Consider the following 13,089-nt stretch of genomic DNA (forward strand, 5'->3'; position numbering starts at 1 on the left):
TTTGATCTTGATGAAGTCCCAATAGTTCATTTTTGCCCTTGCTTCCCTTGCCTTTGGTGATGTTTCTAGGGAGAAGTTGTTGTGGCTGAGGTCGAAGAGGTTGCTGACTGTGTTCTCCTCAAGGATTTTGATGGCTTCCGGTCTCACATTGAGGTCCTTCATCCATTTGGAGTGTATTTTTGTGTTTGTAAAGAAATGGTCCAATTTCATTCTTCTGCATGTGACTGTCCAATTTTCCCAACACCATTTGTTGAAGAGACTGAGACTCCTTCCTAAATAGGTTTTAAGCCAGTTTTTTCAGCTGTAATTCCCTCTTACTGTACAGGAACTGTATTCATATTGTGGTAAATGCAGGAGAGAGCAAATGTTCTATAATACTATGACTTGGTTTTGTTCTTCACAAGGACTTTTTAGGTGTTTTTTTTTCCCCCTGTTAAATGAGACAGGAAGACTAAGACTAGAATGAGCTAAAGTTAGGTATTTCCCTTCTTCCGCATTGATGAATCTCTGGTAAAATACTTCTCCTTGAGGGCCGGCCTTTGTTGAGGGGAACAGAATGTGCTGGGCATATTTTATAATGGTCCCCTGTCCCCTTCCCTTGCTGGAAGTATGAGGGGCCTTTTCTCTGATCTTTACCCTGAGAACATGGCGGTGCTCCTTAAGGTCCCCCTCTTGGGCTGTGTCCTCAGGAGATTTTATCTCAAAGCTAATGCACGGTTCAGCCTTTTGCAATTAGTCCATTACCATCTCATGTTGGTTCCATGTTGCTGGCTCCAGAGATAAACTGTGATTCTTCATATTTACCCAACTCTTCCATTTTTGGGGTGACAATTTGCCCTGTGACCTGAATTATCTGATGGATCTAAGAAGAGTTGTTGATTTTCAGTTTAATCAGTTATTTTTTTCTCTTTAGGAGGAAAGGAGTCTTAATCTCCAATTATTTTCACATGGTACACCAGAAAAGTTTTTATGATAGATTCTTTGAGAGTATTTTACATAAGCCATCATGTGGTTTGTGAATGGAGTTCTATTTCTTTCTTTTCCCTTTGCTTTTTGTTTATTTGTCTCACCTTATTGCATTGATGAAAACCTCCCTTTCAATATTGTATACACGTGGTGAATAAGGATAGCCTGCAATGTTGCCAGTCTTAGGAAGAAAACATTTGGTCTTTCACAATTAAGTCTGATATCTGCTGCAGGTCTTTCACAGATATCCTTCGTCAGGTAGAAGAATTTACCCTATTTCCTTGGCTTGTTGAGTTTTTATCAATTGATGTTAAAATTTGTCAAATGCTTCTTCTGTATCTATTGAGATTATCCTAAGGCTTTTTTTTCTTTAGTCTTTTGAGATGATAAATTACATCATTTTATTTTCAAATGATGAATCAAACTTCCTTTTTTGGAATAAACCCCACCAGATCACTATCCATTTCCTAGGGTTATCATGGGAAAGTACCACAAACTGGGTGACTTAGAACAACAGAAATCTATTGTCTCAGAACTTGCAGGGATAGAAGTCTGAAGTCAGGATGTCGGGGTAGGGCCATGCTTGATTTGAAACCTGTGGGTGAAGGTTCATTCTTTGCCTCTTGTGGCTTCTGGGAGCTCCAGGTGTTCCTTGTTTGTAGCAGCATGATTTCATTTTGTACCTCACACGGTATTTTTCTTGTCTCCTCACATAGTCTTCCCTCTCTATGTGTATCTGTGTCTGTGACTCTCTGTCTCTCTGTCTCTGTCTCTCTGTCTCTCTCTGTGTGTGTGTGTGTGTCTGTGTGTGTGTGTCTCTGTGTGTGTGTGTGTGTGTGTCTCTCTTTCTGTGTGTGTGTGTCTGTGTGTGTGTGTGTGTGTGTGTCTCTCTCTCTCTCTGTCTGTGTGTGTGTGTGTGTGTGTGTCTCTGTCTTTTTCTTTCTCTCCTTCCTCAGAATGATACCAAGGCAACTTTCCCGAAAGCCCTGTGGGAGTGGTTGAATGGATAATGGCGCAGCATTCTTTCTACTTCACTCTGACCCTGAGGTGAATCTGTGTGACTATGGGGTTTTCTCAGAGTCTCCATCTTGGGCACAATCTGAGCCTTGACTTATATACCCCCTGTTCCCCCACAGCTAAATTTAGTATTAATTGGCAGATTTCTTCATGAAAAAAAATGCTTTTTGAATTTTTTGCCTACTCTCTTGATTTTTGTTTTTGATTAAAATTTGACTTGATAACAGCTATTGTCTTGCCTAATGAATTTAAAAAGCTTTTTTTCCCTTGCAAGTCAGCATTTGAAGCTGTTTCAGAAGTTTGGTTACAATAAGATGGGCTACCATTATCTAAAGCCTTATTTTTATATCCAGATAAATCACAGCTTTCTACATCTCGTTTTTCAGCTTTTCATTCATTTCTTGATAGGGTACCTGGATCTCCTGCTTCTAGCTTGAATATTTCAGTGGTGACATCGGAGTGTGGCCCCAGTATTCATTCCCTCTTTCTCCAACCCTCGAAAATGATTTGATTTGTCTAATAGTGATTTTTTAATTATTCTTAAAGTCCAATAAACTTTGTCAAGAAGTGTCTTGGCATTTATTTTGTGTCTGATCTTTCATAATCATGCTCTCATTAAAGAAAGATCTACTTTACCAGTTTTTTTTTAAGATTTTATTTGTTTATTTGACAGAGACACACGGAGAGAGGGCATAAGCTTGGGAGCGGGGAGCGGGAGACTTCTGTTGAGCAAGACCCCAAAGCAGGGCTCCATCCCAGGACCCTGGGATCATGACCTGAGCCAAAGTCAGACGCTTAAGGACTGAGCCACCCAGGGATCCATCTCTTTCCTTTCTTTTCTGAGGTCTTTCAGGTCACATTAAAAATTCCTCCGCAGTTGGGGCCCCTGGGTAGCTCAGTGGGTTGAGGCTCTGCCTTCGGCTCGGGTCTTGATCTTGGGGTCCTGGGATTGAGCCCCGCGTCAGGCTTTCTGCTTGGCTGGGGAGTCTGCTTCCCTTCCTCTCTCTGCCTGCCTCTCTGCCTCCTTGTGATCTTTGTCTGTCAAATAATATCTTAAAAAAAAAATTCCTCCGCAGTTTCAATATCACATTAACAAATAATTTTGTGTTTCTTCTTTTGAACTCTTTTTCATAATGGCCATATTTAATTTCTTTTATAGGAAATGCATTTTCTCTGTTTTGTAACAGTTCTTTTGAGGTGCAAACAGGTATTTCCTTTGTCTCTTTTTCCTTATACTTTGCCATTTTTGGGGCAAATGGCTACATTGCTTTTTCATAGATTCTATGTTGGCTCATTTTTTACTATTACTCAACTTAAGGGAGCCACTCTAACAGACCAGCTCTTGGCTGGAGAGACCTGTTGGTGTAGTGGGAGGCACCTAGTGGGTGAGCTGGGACATCAGCTTAGGCCTTAAATCTAGGATACGAGTTTACCAGCCCTCTTCTCTCAGGGAGCAGGTAGCCTTGAAGCTCCCAGGTCTCTAGTCAGGTGATCGCCTGCAGCTCTTAGTTAACTATCACTCACCTTCTGTTTCTTCACCCTCACACATGAATGGGTTGTCCAGGAAATGCTTAAAGAGAAAGAGATAAACTAAACCTAAATGATGGTAGGAAAGCTCCTTTACTCCAGGACCTGCATATCCATGTCAATCCTGCATGATAGGACTTTTTGCAAGTCTGAAAAAATTTGAGCGTGTTTACCCTGGCACAAAGATGCTTGTTACTGTTGAGGCCCGGCGAGCCTCTATTTCTCGTCAGAAACAAATGGGACTTTCCGTGGCCTGCTGGTAAAAAATCTCATTCATTTTTGGGTTAGGAGATATCAAAGAACACCTTGCCTGGGCAAGGTTAACCAGGCAAGGAAGACTTTAAGATTATGGCAATTGGGGAGAGAAGTTGAACTCACCTCAGGTGAAACAAGACAGTTTATAAGAGGTCTGTGGGGAAGGTGGGGATTGTCACTGGCCACTTGTGTCTGTTGAATGGCTTTGTCCAAAGAATAAGTACATTTTCTCTTGTCTTCATGATAGTTGGGGCTTTTATACTTGGTGCAAGTCACCCCCTGAAGGTAGGCCCCTACCTTACCATGGGGATCTTCTCTGATGATTACATTTCAGAGACATCCCAGGTCCTTGAGAAAGATATTCCTGGATCCTAAAGCTTTAGCTTTAAGATCCAGGGAAGACAAAATGTCTTTGAAGGGTCTTTGGAGGATATTTATATACATTTCAAAGGGAGTAGAGCGAGAATTTACAATTAGGTATTCTAAGGTAAATGTTTTAGCAAAAAGGAAAGGGAGTTTAGGGGTCTATGGATAAGACATCCTTTAAAATTAGTCAAACTCGGGACACCTGGGTGGCTTAATTGGTTGAGCAGCTGCCTTCGGCTCAGGTCATGATCCTGGAGTTCTAGGATTGAGTCCCAGGATCGAGTCCCACATTGGGCTCCCAGCTCCATGGGGAGTCTCTGACTTTCTCCCTCTGACCTTCTCCCCTCTCATGCTGTCACTCTTTCTCTCTTAATTTAAAACTTAATCTTAAATCTTAAAAAAAATCTTAAAAGAAAACCCCTTAGTCAAACTGAGGGGAATGTTAAGGCCAGGGGCTGCCCTCTGGTCAAGGAACTACTGCTCTTCAGCCAAGTTACTCTCCTTGCCTCCTCCTGCAGCCCTCTTTGCCCTCTCCCCTCCCCTCTTCTCTTTCTGAGCTCAGCTGCTGGGTCTTCTCTATCACTGCTTGGTTCCCAGTCTCCTCCCTGGGCAGAATGTCAGTGCCCACCCAGAGCCTCTGGGGCTGGGGAGAGGTTGCAGGTGTGGCAGCTGAGGGAACTAGCATTGCCCCTCCAATGCAGGGTGGCAGGGGAGGTCTAGGTCTAGGGGATCCGATCCCTGGAGAAGTGGATTGGGCAGATGAGGAACTGGGGGCTAAGAAAGCAGTCGGCCTCCAGGGGGCTCACCGAGGCTGAAATGCCTGTCCAGAACACACAGTGAACTTCCTCCTTTCCCTGGAGCCTGACTCCATCTGCATTTCCGAGTAACATCCCTGTGCCTTCTTGCTGCAGAAGCTGTCCATTTCCCTCTGGGCTGTCAGAAGGTGGAGGAAGAGATGGGCTGGCAACAATCTCTGCAAGAATCCGATGCGTCCAAAGTCCGCACCATTTACCTCAATGAACCCCTTAGGAACAGTTTCTGCAAAAACTGGATCAGGTGAGAAGGGTGTGTGCCTGGGAGGCGAGGAAGGAGGAAGAAGGTGGGGTCCTCACCTGCAAAAAATACGTGGTGTGGATGCTTCAGGCTTTAACACTTGTCTCAGACCTTGAGAAATTTGAACTCTCAAGTCCACCACCAACAACAGGCTGTGTTGTCATCTCACCTTCAAGGTTTCTTTCTCTGAGGTGGCCTCTCCTCTCACTGTTCATGGCAATACCATGCATGCAGCACACTGCCATCTGGGAGTTAGTTCTCTCTAGTAATACCTACTGGGGAGATAAAGTGCTTTCCAGTGGAACCTTACAAATCTGCTGAGTTCCCCACCAATATCCTATATTGGGGAATGGAGCACGAGGCTTTTTTTTTTTTTTCTTTTAACTGAAGTTTAATTAATATGCAGTGTTAATGTTAATTTCAGGATTACAATGCAGTGGTTCAGCAGTTCTATACATTACTCAGTGCTCATCAAAAGAACTGTACTCTTAATCCCCTTTACCTATTTCATGCAACCCCCCCCAACTCCCCTTCCTCTGACAACCACCAGTTCATTCGCTGCATTTGAGTATCTGAGTAATATTCCGTTGTATATATACATTTTATCTTTACCCGTTGAACTATGGATGGACACTTGGGTTGCTTGCATATCTTGACTAGTAAATAATGCTGCAGTAAATGTAGGGGTAAATATAGGTGTGCATATATCTTTGTGTATTTTGGGGTTTTGTTTTCTTTGGGTAAATATACAAAGTGAATTAGGAGATCATATAGTAATTATACTTTTAATTTTTCAAGGAACCTCCATACAGTTTTCCACAGATTGGTTGCCCCAATCTGCATTCCTAGGAATAGTGTTCAAGCGTTCCTTTTCCTCTACATCCTTGTTATTTGTGTTTTGTTTTATTTTAGCCATTCTGACACGTGTAAGGTGATATTTCATTTTGGTTTTAATTTGCATTTCCCTGATGATGTGTGATGTTGAGCATCTTTCTGGCCTTCTTTGGAAAATTGTCTATTTAGGTCCTTTGCCCATTTTTAATCAAATTGATTGTGGGGAAGTGTTAAGTTGAATAAGTTCTAAATATATTTTGGATGTTAATCTCTAATTGGATATATCATTTGCAAATACTTCTCCCACTCAGTAGAGTGCCTATTTATTTCACTTAGTTTCTTTCACTGTTCAAAAGCTTTTTATTTTGGTGTAGTCCTGATAGTTTAATTTTACTTTTGTTTCTCTTGCCAGAGAAGATGTATCTAGAAAAATGTCTCTACGTCCCATACCAAAAAAACAACTGCTCATGTGGTCTCTGAGGAGTTTTATTATTTCAGGTCTCACATTTGGATCTTTAATCTATTTTGCGGGTTTGTTGTGTATAGTGTAAGAAAGGGGTCCAGTTTTCCAAGTACCATTTCTGAAAGAAACTGTCATTTCCCCATTGTATAGTCTCGTCTCTTATGTCATAGATTAAGTGATCATATGTGTGGTTTTATTTCTGGGCTCTGATTCTGTTCTATTAATCTATGCGTCTATTTTTGTGCCAGTACCATACTGCTTTGATTACTGCAGCTTTATTGGAAATCTTGAAATCTGGGACTCAGATATGTCTAGCTGTGTTCTTTCTCAAGATTGCTTTGGCTATTTGGGGTCTTTTGTGGCTTCATACAATTTGAAGACTATTTGTTCTAGTTCTGTGAAAAATATTGGTGTTTTGATAGCTATTGTGTTAAATCTATAGATTGCTTTGGGTAGTATGGACATTTTAAAAATGTTAATTCTTCCAATCCTTGAGCATGAAATATCTTGCTACTTGTTTGTGTCATCTTTAGTGTCTTTCATCAGTGTTTCATAGTTTTCAGAGTAGAGGTCTTTCACCTCTTGGTTAAGCTTATTCCTAGGTATTTTATTATTTTTTGGTGCAATTGTGAATGGGATTTTTTTCTTGATTTCTCTTTCTGCAACTTCATTATTAGGGTATAGAAACACAACAGATTTCTGTATATGAATTTTGTATTCTGCAACATTACTAAATTCATTTCTCAGTTCTAATAGTGTTTTGGTGGAGCTTTAAGGTTTTTTCATATATGGTATGTCATCTGCAAATAGTGACAGTTTTTCTTCTTCCTTATCAATTTGGATACCTTTCCTTTCCTTTTTTTTCCCCCTGATTGCTGTGTCTAGGACTTGCAGTAGTATTTTGAATAAAATTGGTGAGAATGGACAGCCTTTTCTTGTTTTTGATCTTAGAGGAAAAGCTGTCAGTTTTTCACTGTTGAGTATAGTGTTGGCTGTGGGTTTTTCATATAAAACCTTTAGTATGTTGTGGTATGTTTCCTCTGAACCTATTTTGTTGAGAGTTTATATCAAGAATGGATGTTGTATTTTATCAACTGCTTTTTCTGCATCTATTAAGATGATCATATGTTTTTATCCTTTTTCTTGTTGATGTGATATATCACACTAATATTGATTTGCACATATGGACCATGTCTGGAATAAATTTTACTTGGTCCTGGGGAATGATTTTTTTAATGTGTTGTTGGATTCCGTTTGGTAATATTTTGTTGAGGATTTTTAAATCTATTCTCATCTAGGATATTGGCTTGTCATTTTCTTTTTTGCAGTGTCTTTATCTGGTTTTGGTATTAGGGTAAGGCTGGCCTTGTAGAATGAATTTGAAAGTTTTCCTTCTCTTTCCGTCTTTCCTTTTTTTTTTTTTTTTTTTTTTTTTTTTGAGAAGACTATGTACAAAAGTTTGGCAAAATTCACCTGTGGACTATCTGGTCCTGGACTTTTGTTTGTTTGGAGTTTTTTGGTTACCAATTCAATTTCAATATTAGCAATCTCTGTGTTCAAATTTTCTATTTCTTCCTGCTTCAGTTTTAGAATATTGTATGTTTCTAGGAATTTATCCATTTCTTTTAGGTTGTCCAATTTTTGGCATATAATCTTTTCATAATATTCTTTTACAATCCTTTGTGGTGTTGGTTATTTCTGATTTTATTTATTTAAGTCATTTTTTCCTTGATGACTCTGGTTAGAATTTATCGATTCTTATCTTTTTTAAAGAACCAGTTCTTGGTTTCATTTATCTTTTTCTAATATTTTAGTCTCATTTTATTTTCCACTCTAATCTTTATTGTCTCCTTCCTTCTATGAGCTTTGGACTTCACTCTTTCTTCTTTTCCTAGCTCCTTTAGGTATAAGGTTTGTTGTTTGAGATTTTTTTTTAAACTTCTTTTTTTTTTTTTTTTAAATATTTTATTTATTTATTTGACAGAGAGAGATCACAGGTAGGCAAAGAGACGGGCAGCAAGAGAGGGGAAGCAGGCTCCCTGCTGAGCAGAGAGCCTGATGCGGGGCTTGATTCCAGGATCCTGAGATCATGACCTGAGCCGAAAGCAGAGGCTGAACCCGCTGAGCCACCCAGGCACCCTGTTAAACTTCTTGAAGTAGGCTTGTATCACTATAAACTTCCTTCTTAGAAACCTCCTTCCTTACTGTGTTCCAAATATTTGGGACCATTGTGTTTTCAGTTTCATCTGCCTCCATGTATTTTTCGATTTCTTCATTGATTAGGTACACATTATTTAGCCTCCACGTGCTTGTGGGGTTTTTTTGTTTGCTTGCTTTTTTGTTTTTTAAAGATTTTATTTATTTATTTGACAGAGCATGAGTGGGAAGGAGGGGGAGAGGAAGAAGCAGGCTCCCTGCTGAGGGCTCAATCCCAGGACCCTGGGATCATTACCTGAGCTGAAGGCAGATGAGTAACTGACTAAGCCACCCAGACACCCCGTGCTTGTGTTTTTCAGTTTGCTTTATGTAATTGGTTTCCAGTTTCATATCATTTTGGTCAGAAAAGATGCTTAATATTATTTTAATCTTCTAAATTTACTGAGACTTGTTTTGTGGCCCAACATATGGTCTACTCTAGAGACTGTTCCATGTGCACGTGAAAAGAATGTGTATTCTGTTTTGGATGGAATATCCTGTTTATATCTATTAGGTCCATCTGGTCTAATCTGGTTCACAGCTACTGTTTCCTTGTTGATTTTTCTGTCTGGATCATCCATCCATCGATGTAAGTGGAGAGTGGAAGTCCTGTGCTATTAATTGTATTACTATCAGTTTTTTCCTTTATTACTCTTAATGTTTGCTTTTCATGTCTAGGTGCTCTGATGTTGAGCGCATAGATATTTGCAATTGTTACATCCTCTTGTTGGATTAAACCCTTTATCATTATATGGTGTATTGTGTATTGTCTCTTGATATAGTTTTTGTTTTAAGGTCTATTTAGTCTGATAAAATATTGCTAACCCAGGTTTGTTTGTTTTTGTTTTTTAAGCTTCCATTTTCTTGGTATGTTTTTTCATCTCTTCGCCTTCAGTCTGTATGTGTCTTTAGGTCTGAAGTGAGTATCTTACAAGCAACTTACAGATGAGCCTGTTCTTATTTTTTCAGAATCCTATATATTTTGATTTGAACATTTAGTCCATTTACATTTGTCATTAATATGGCCATTTTGTCAATTGTTTCTGGTTGTTTTTGTAGTTCTTCTCTGTTCCTTTCTTCTTTTCTTGCTCTCTTTCCCTATGGTTTGATGGCTTTCTTTAGTGTTATACTTGGATTTCTTTCTTTTATTTTTTGTGTAACTATTATAGGTTTTTGATCTATGGTTACCATCAGGATCATATATATGACGTCTTATGTATGTAGCAGCCTATGTTAAGTTGATAGTCACTTAAGCTCAAATACCTTCTAAAGGCACTAAATTTTTACTCCCCCTGCCCATGTTTTATGTATATGATGTCCTATTTTGTCTTTTTATTTTAACCAGTTTGTAGATAATTTTGCTACTTTTGTCTCTCTTTCTCTCTTTTTTAAAAGATATTATTTATTTATTTGACAGACAAGTAGGCTGAGAGACAGGTAGAGAAAGAGAGGAGGAAGCAGGCTCCCTGCTGAGCAGAGAGCCAGATGGAGGGCTTGATCCCAGGACCCTGGGGTCATGACCTGAACTGAAGGCCAAGGCTTTAATTCACTGAGCCACCCAGGCACCCTTTTTGTCTCTTTTTAATAAAGACTTTATTTATTTGAGAGAGGGAGAGAGCAAGCACAGAGGGAGGGGCAGAGAGAGAGGGAGAGAGAGAGAGAGGGAGAAGCAGCCTCCCCACTGCCTGGGGAGCCTGACATGGGGCTCAATACCAGGATCCTGAGATCATGACTTGAGTCACAGTCCAACACTTAACCAACTGAACTACCCAGGTCCCCCACTACTTTTGTCTTTTAACTTTCATAGTCACTTTATAAGTGATTAATCTACCTTACTACGTTCGCTTTTACCTGTGGAATTTTTTCCTTTCATAATTTTCTTCTAATTATGGCCTTTTCTTTCCACTTAAATAATTTCCTTACACATTTCTTGTAAGTCTACTTTAGTGGTGATGAACTCCTTTGAATTTTGTTTGTCTGGGAAACTCCTTATCTCTTTTTCTTTTCTGAATAGTAAACTTGCTAGATAGAATATTCTTAGTTGTAGGTTTTTTGTTTTTTGTTTTTTTCCTTTTAGTGTCCTGTGTATATGATGTTACCTCCTTTTGGCCTGTGGTTTCTGCTGAAAAGTCATCTTATAGTTTTCTGGGGGTTTTCCTTGTATATAACTCTACTTTCTCTTGCTTTTAAAAAAATTCTCTTTATCATTACTCTTTGGCATTTTAATTATTGTATGTCTTGGTGTGGATATCCTTGGGTTCATGTTGTTAGGGACTCTCTCTGCTTTCTATATCTTGATGTCCTCAGATTAGAGTTATTTTCAGCTATTATTTCTTCAAATAAACTTTTTGCCCCCTTTTCTTTCTCTTTTCTAGGATCCTTATAATGTAAATGTTGTTACACTTGATGATACCACAGAATTCCCTTATCCTAATCTCATTTTTTATTATAGATTTTTCTTTTGCTGTTCAGCTTGGTTGCTTTCCATTAACCTGTCTTTGAGACTGCCAATCTGTTCTGCATCCTCTAACCTGCTTGTGGCTCTCTCTAATGTATTTTTTATTTCTGTTATTGAATTCTTCAGCTCTCAGTTTTTTATTTTTTTGTATTTTCTGTCTTTTTGTTGAAGTTCTCACTGAGTTCATCCACTCTTTTCTCAAGTCCTATGAGTATCTTTATGACCATTACTCTGAAAAATTTTTTTTAAACAGGCATATTATTTTTGTTTTATTTTGGTCTTTTCCCGTGATTTTTGTCTCATTCTTTCATTTGTGACATATTCTTCTGTATCCTCATTTTGTCTAACTCTCTGTGTCACCTTCTGTGTATTAAGGAGCTTGATTACATCTCCTGGACTTGAATGTAGTGGCCTTCTATAGAAGAGTGCTGCCCTATAGTGCAATCTCCCTTAGTCACCAGAGCCACATCCTCCAGGGGTGTGCAAAGGTGCAAGCAGCCCACCCAGGGCTACTTGCACCCTCCTCTTGTGGTTGCACCTCAATTACCCTTAGTTCAGCCAGCTGCAATGACCCATTTTTCCTTCTGTTTGTGCACTAGACAGGGTTTGCCCCCTGCACTGTGGAGAGACCTGTCAGTGGCTATTGTGGCCTAGCTGTTTGCAAATAGCCTCACTGCCAGAGCTGTAGGTGCACAGTAGGGCAGAGCTTTCCTTCTGCATAGCTGGCTAAGAGGCTTGGCTGCAGAAATTGTGTGCATGTTGGAAAGTGGGCTTATCTCTCCTCTCTCTAGAGCAGGAGTCACTTAGAAAGTGGTGCTGGTCCCTGTGGGAGTCGCTTGCCGGGTATAGTGGGACAGGAGATGTTTTGGTAGGATGCCTGCTGAGGAATCAAGCAGGTTGGTTGGGGAGGGTACCAAGGGGAATGCGAGGGTGGGGCACCCTAATGATAGCAAGGTAAATGAAGAATATTTCTGGTTCCCACAAACATCTGGCTATCTAGGCTGTGGTAGGGAAAGAGGAAATGACCTCCACTAGCACTCTTGTTCCTAGAAAAAATCTCATGCAGGTTCCTGCTCCTCCAGCACATGTTCTAACATTAGTAAATAAATCTCCTTCCTGTATACTCCATGTGCTTCTCATACTGTTGCTTCTGTGTTGGGTCTTGGGCTGTGTTTAGTATACTGGCTCTTTAAGGGCAAGGACTCAGCTTTCCCTCACTCTCTGGCTCTCCCACAGTTATGCATGCTGAATTGTACAGCTCTTGGATTGAAGCCCTGATCCAAGCCAGATTTTTGGGGACTCATCAGGATGGGTCCCCCAAGTCTGGGGGTCCTTGTATGGGATCAGTGTTCTGCCCCCTGTTTCCGGTTAGTTTTGCTGAGAACTTGTTTCCCAACTGCAACTCTGCCCCTCCTGCCCTTGTTGGTGTGGCTTCTGTGATGGAGCTGTTATCTTGGTGTGTTTGTGGGACAAGTTGAACTCCGGATCTTCCTATTCTGCTGTCTTCCCCAAACTCCTGGTCTTTATGATTTTAAAATAGAGTAGATTCATTAGAAAACATGAAACACCCCTGAGATGATTTTCTTTGTCCATAACATGGCTTAGGCATTTGGGAAGATTGATGGATTTAAGATAACTTTTAGTGATAAAGAACCTGTGAGGGAGAGAAGGGAGAAAAATTGGTGGCTTTTATTATCCTTGAACTATAAGATGAATGTTTAGAAGTTCTGTTATAAGAATTACAGGCCGTTAGAAAATGTGGAATACATCTTGCTCATGTACTGTGTTCATAGTACTTAGTTCCTGAAATGGGGAAAATTTTCTTTATTCCAACATTGTTTTCAGATAACAATGAATGTTTTTAAAAATGGCAAAAAATCTTTAGAAAAGAGTGTTCTATAACAATATTTTATCCACTTCTAGGTTTTCCTTTGATGTGTTTAGAGTTCCCAGT

At 39.8% G+C, this 13,089-nt stretch overlaps 1 protein-coding gene across 1 annotated transcript in view; it reads left to right on the forward strand.

Moving 5' to 3' along the window:
- Positions 1 to 13,089, forward strand: part of LOC111159894 (phospholipid-transporting ATPase IB-like) — a 197,253-nt gene that overhangs the window by 11,886 nt on the left and 172,278 nt on the right. Inside the window, exons 5-6 of the mRNA XM_022522564.1 lie at positions 2,392 to 2,453; positions 5,043 to 5,187. Coding sequence (XP_022378272.1) covers positions 2,392 to 2,453; positions 5,043 to 5,187 — 207 coding nt within the window. The remainder of the gene's footprint in view (positions 1 to 2,391; positions 2,454 to 5,042; positions 5,188 to 13,089) is intronic.

This window comes from Enhydra lutris, unplaced genomic scaffold (assembly GCF_002288905.1).
Source record: "Enhydra lutris kenyoni isolate GAN:26980312 unplaced genomic scaffold, ASM228890v2 scaffoldscaffold71, whole genome shotgun sequence".
Lineage (NCBI taxonomy): Eukaryota > Metazoa > Chordata > Mammalia > Carnivora > Mustelidae > Enhydra > Enhydra lutris.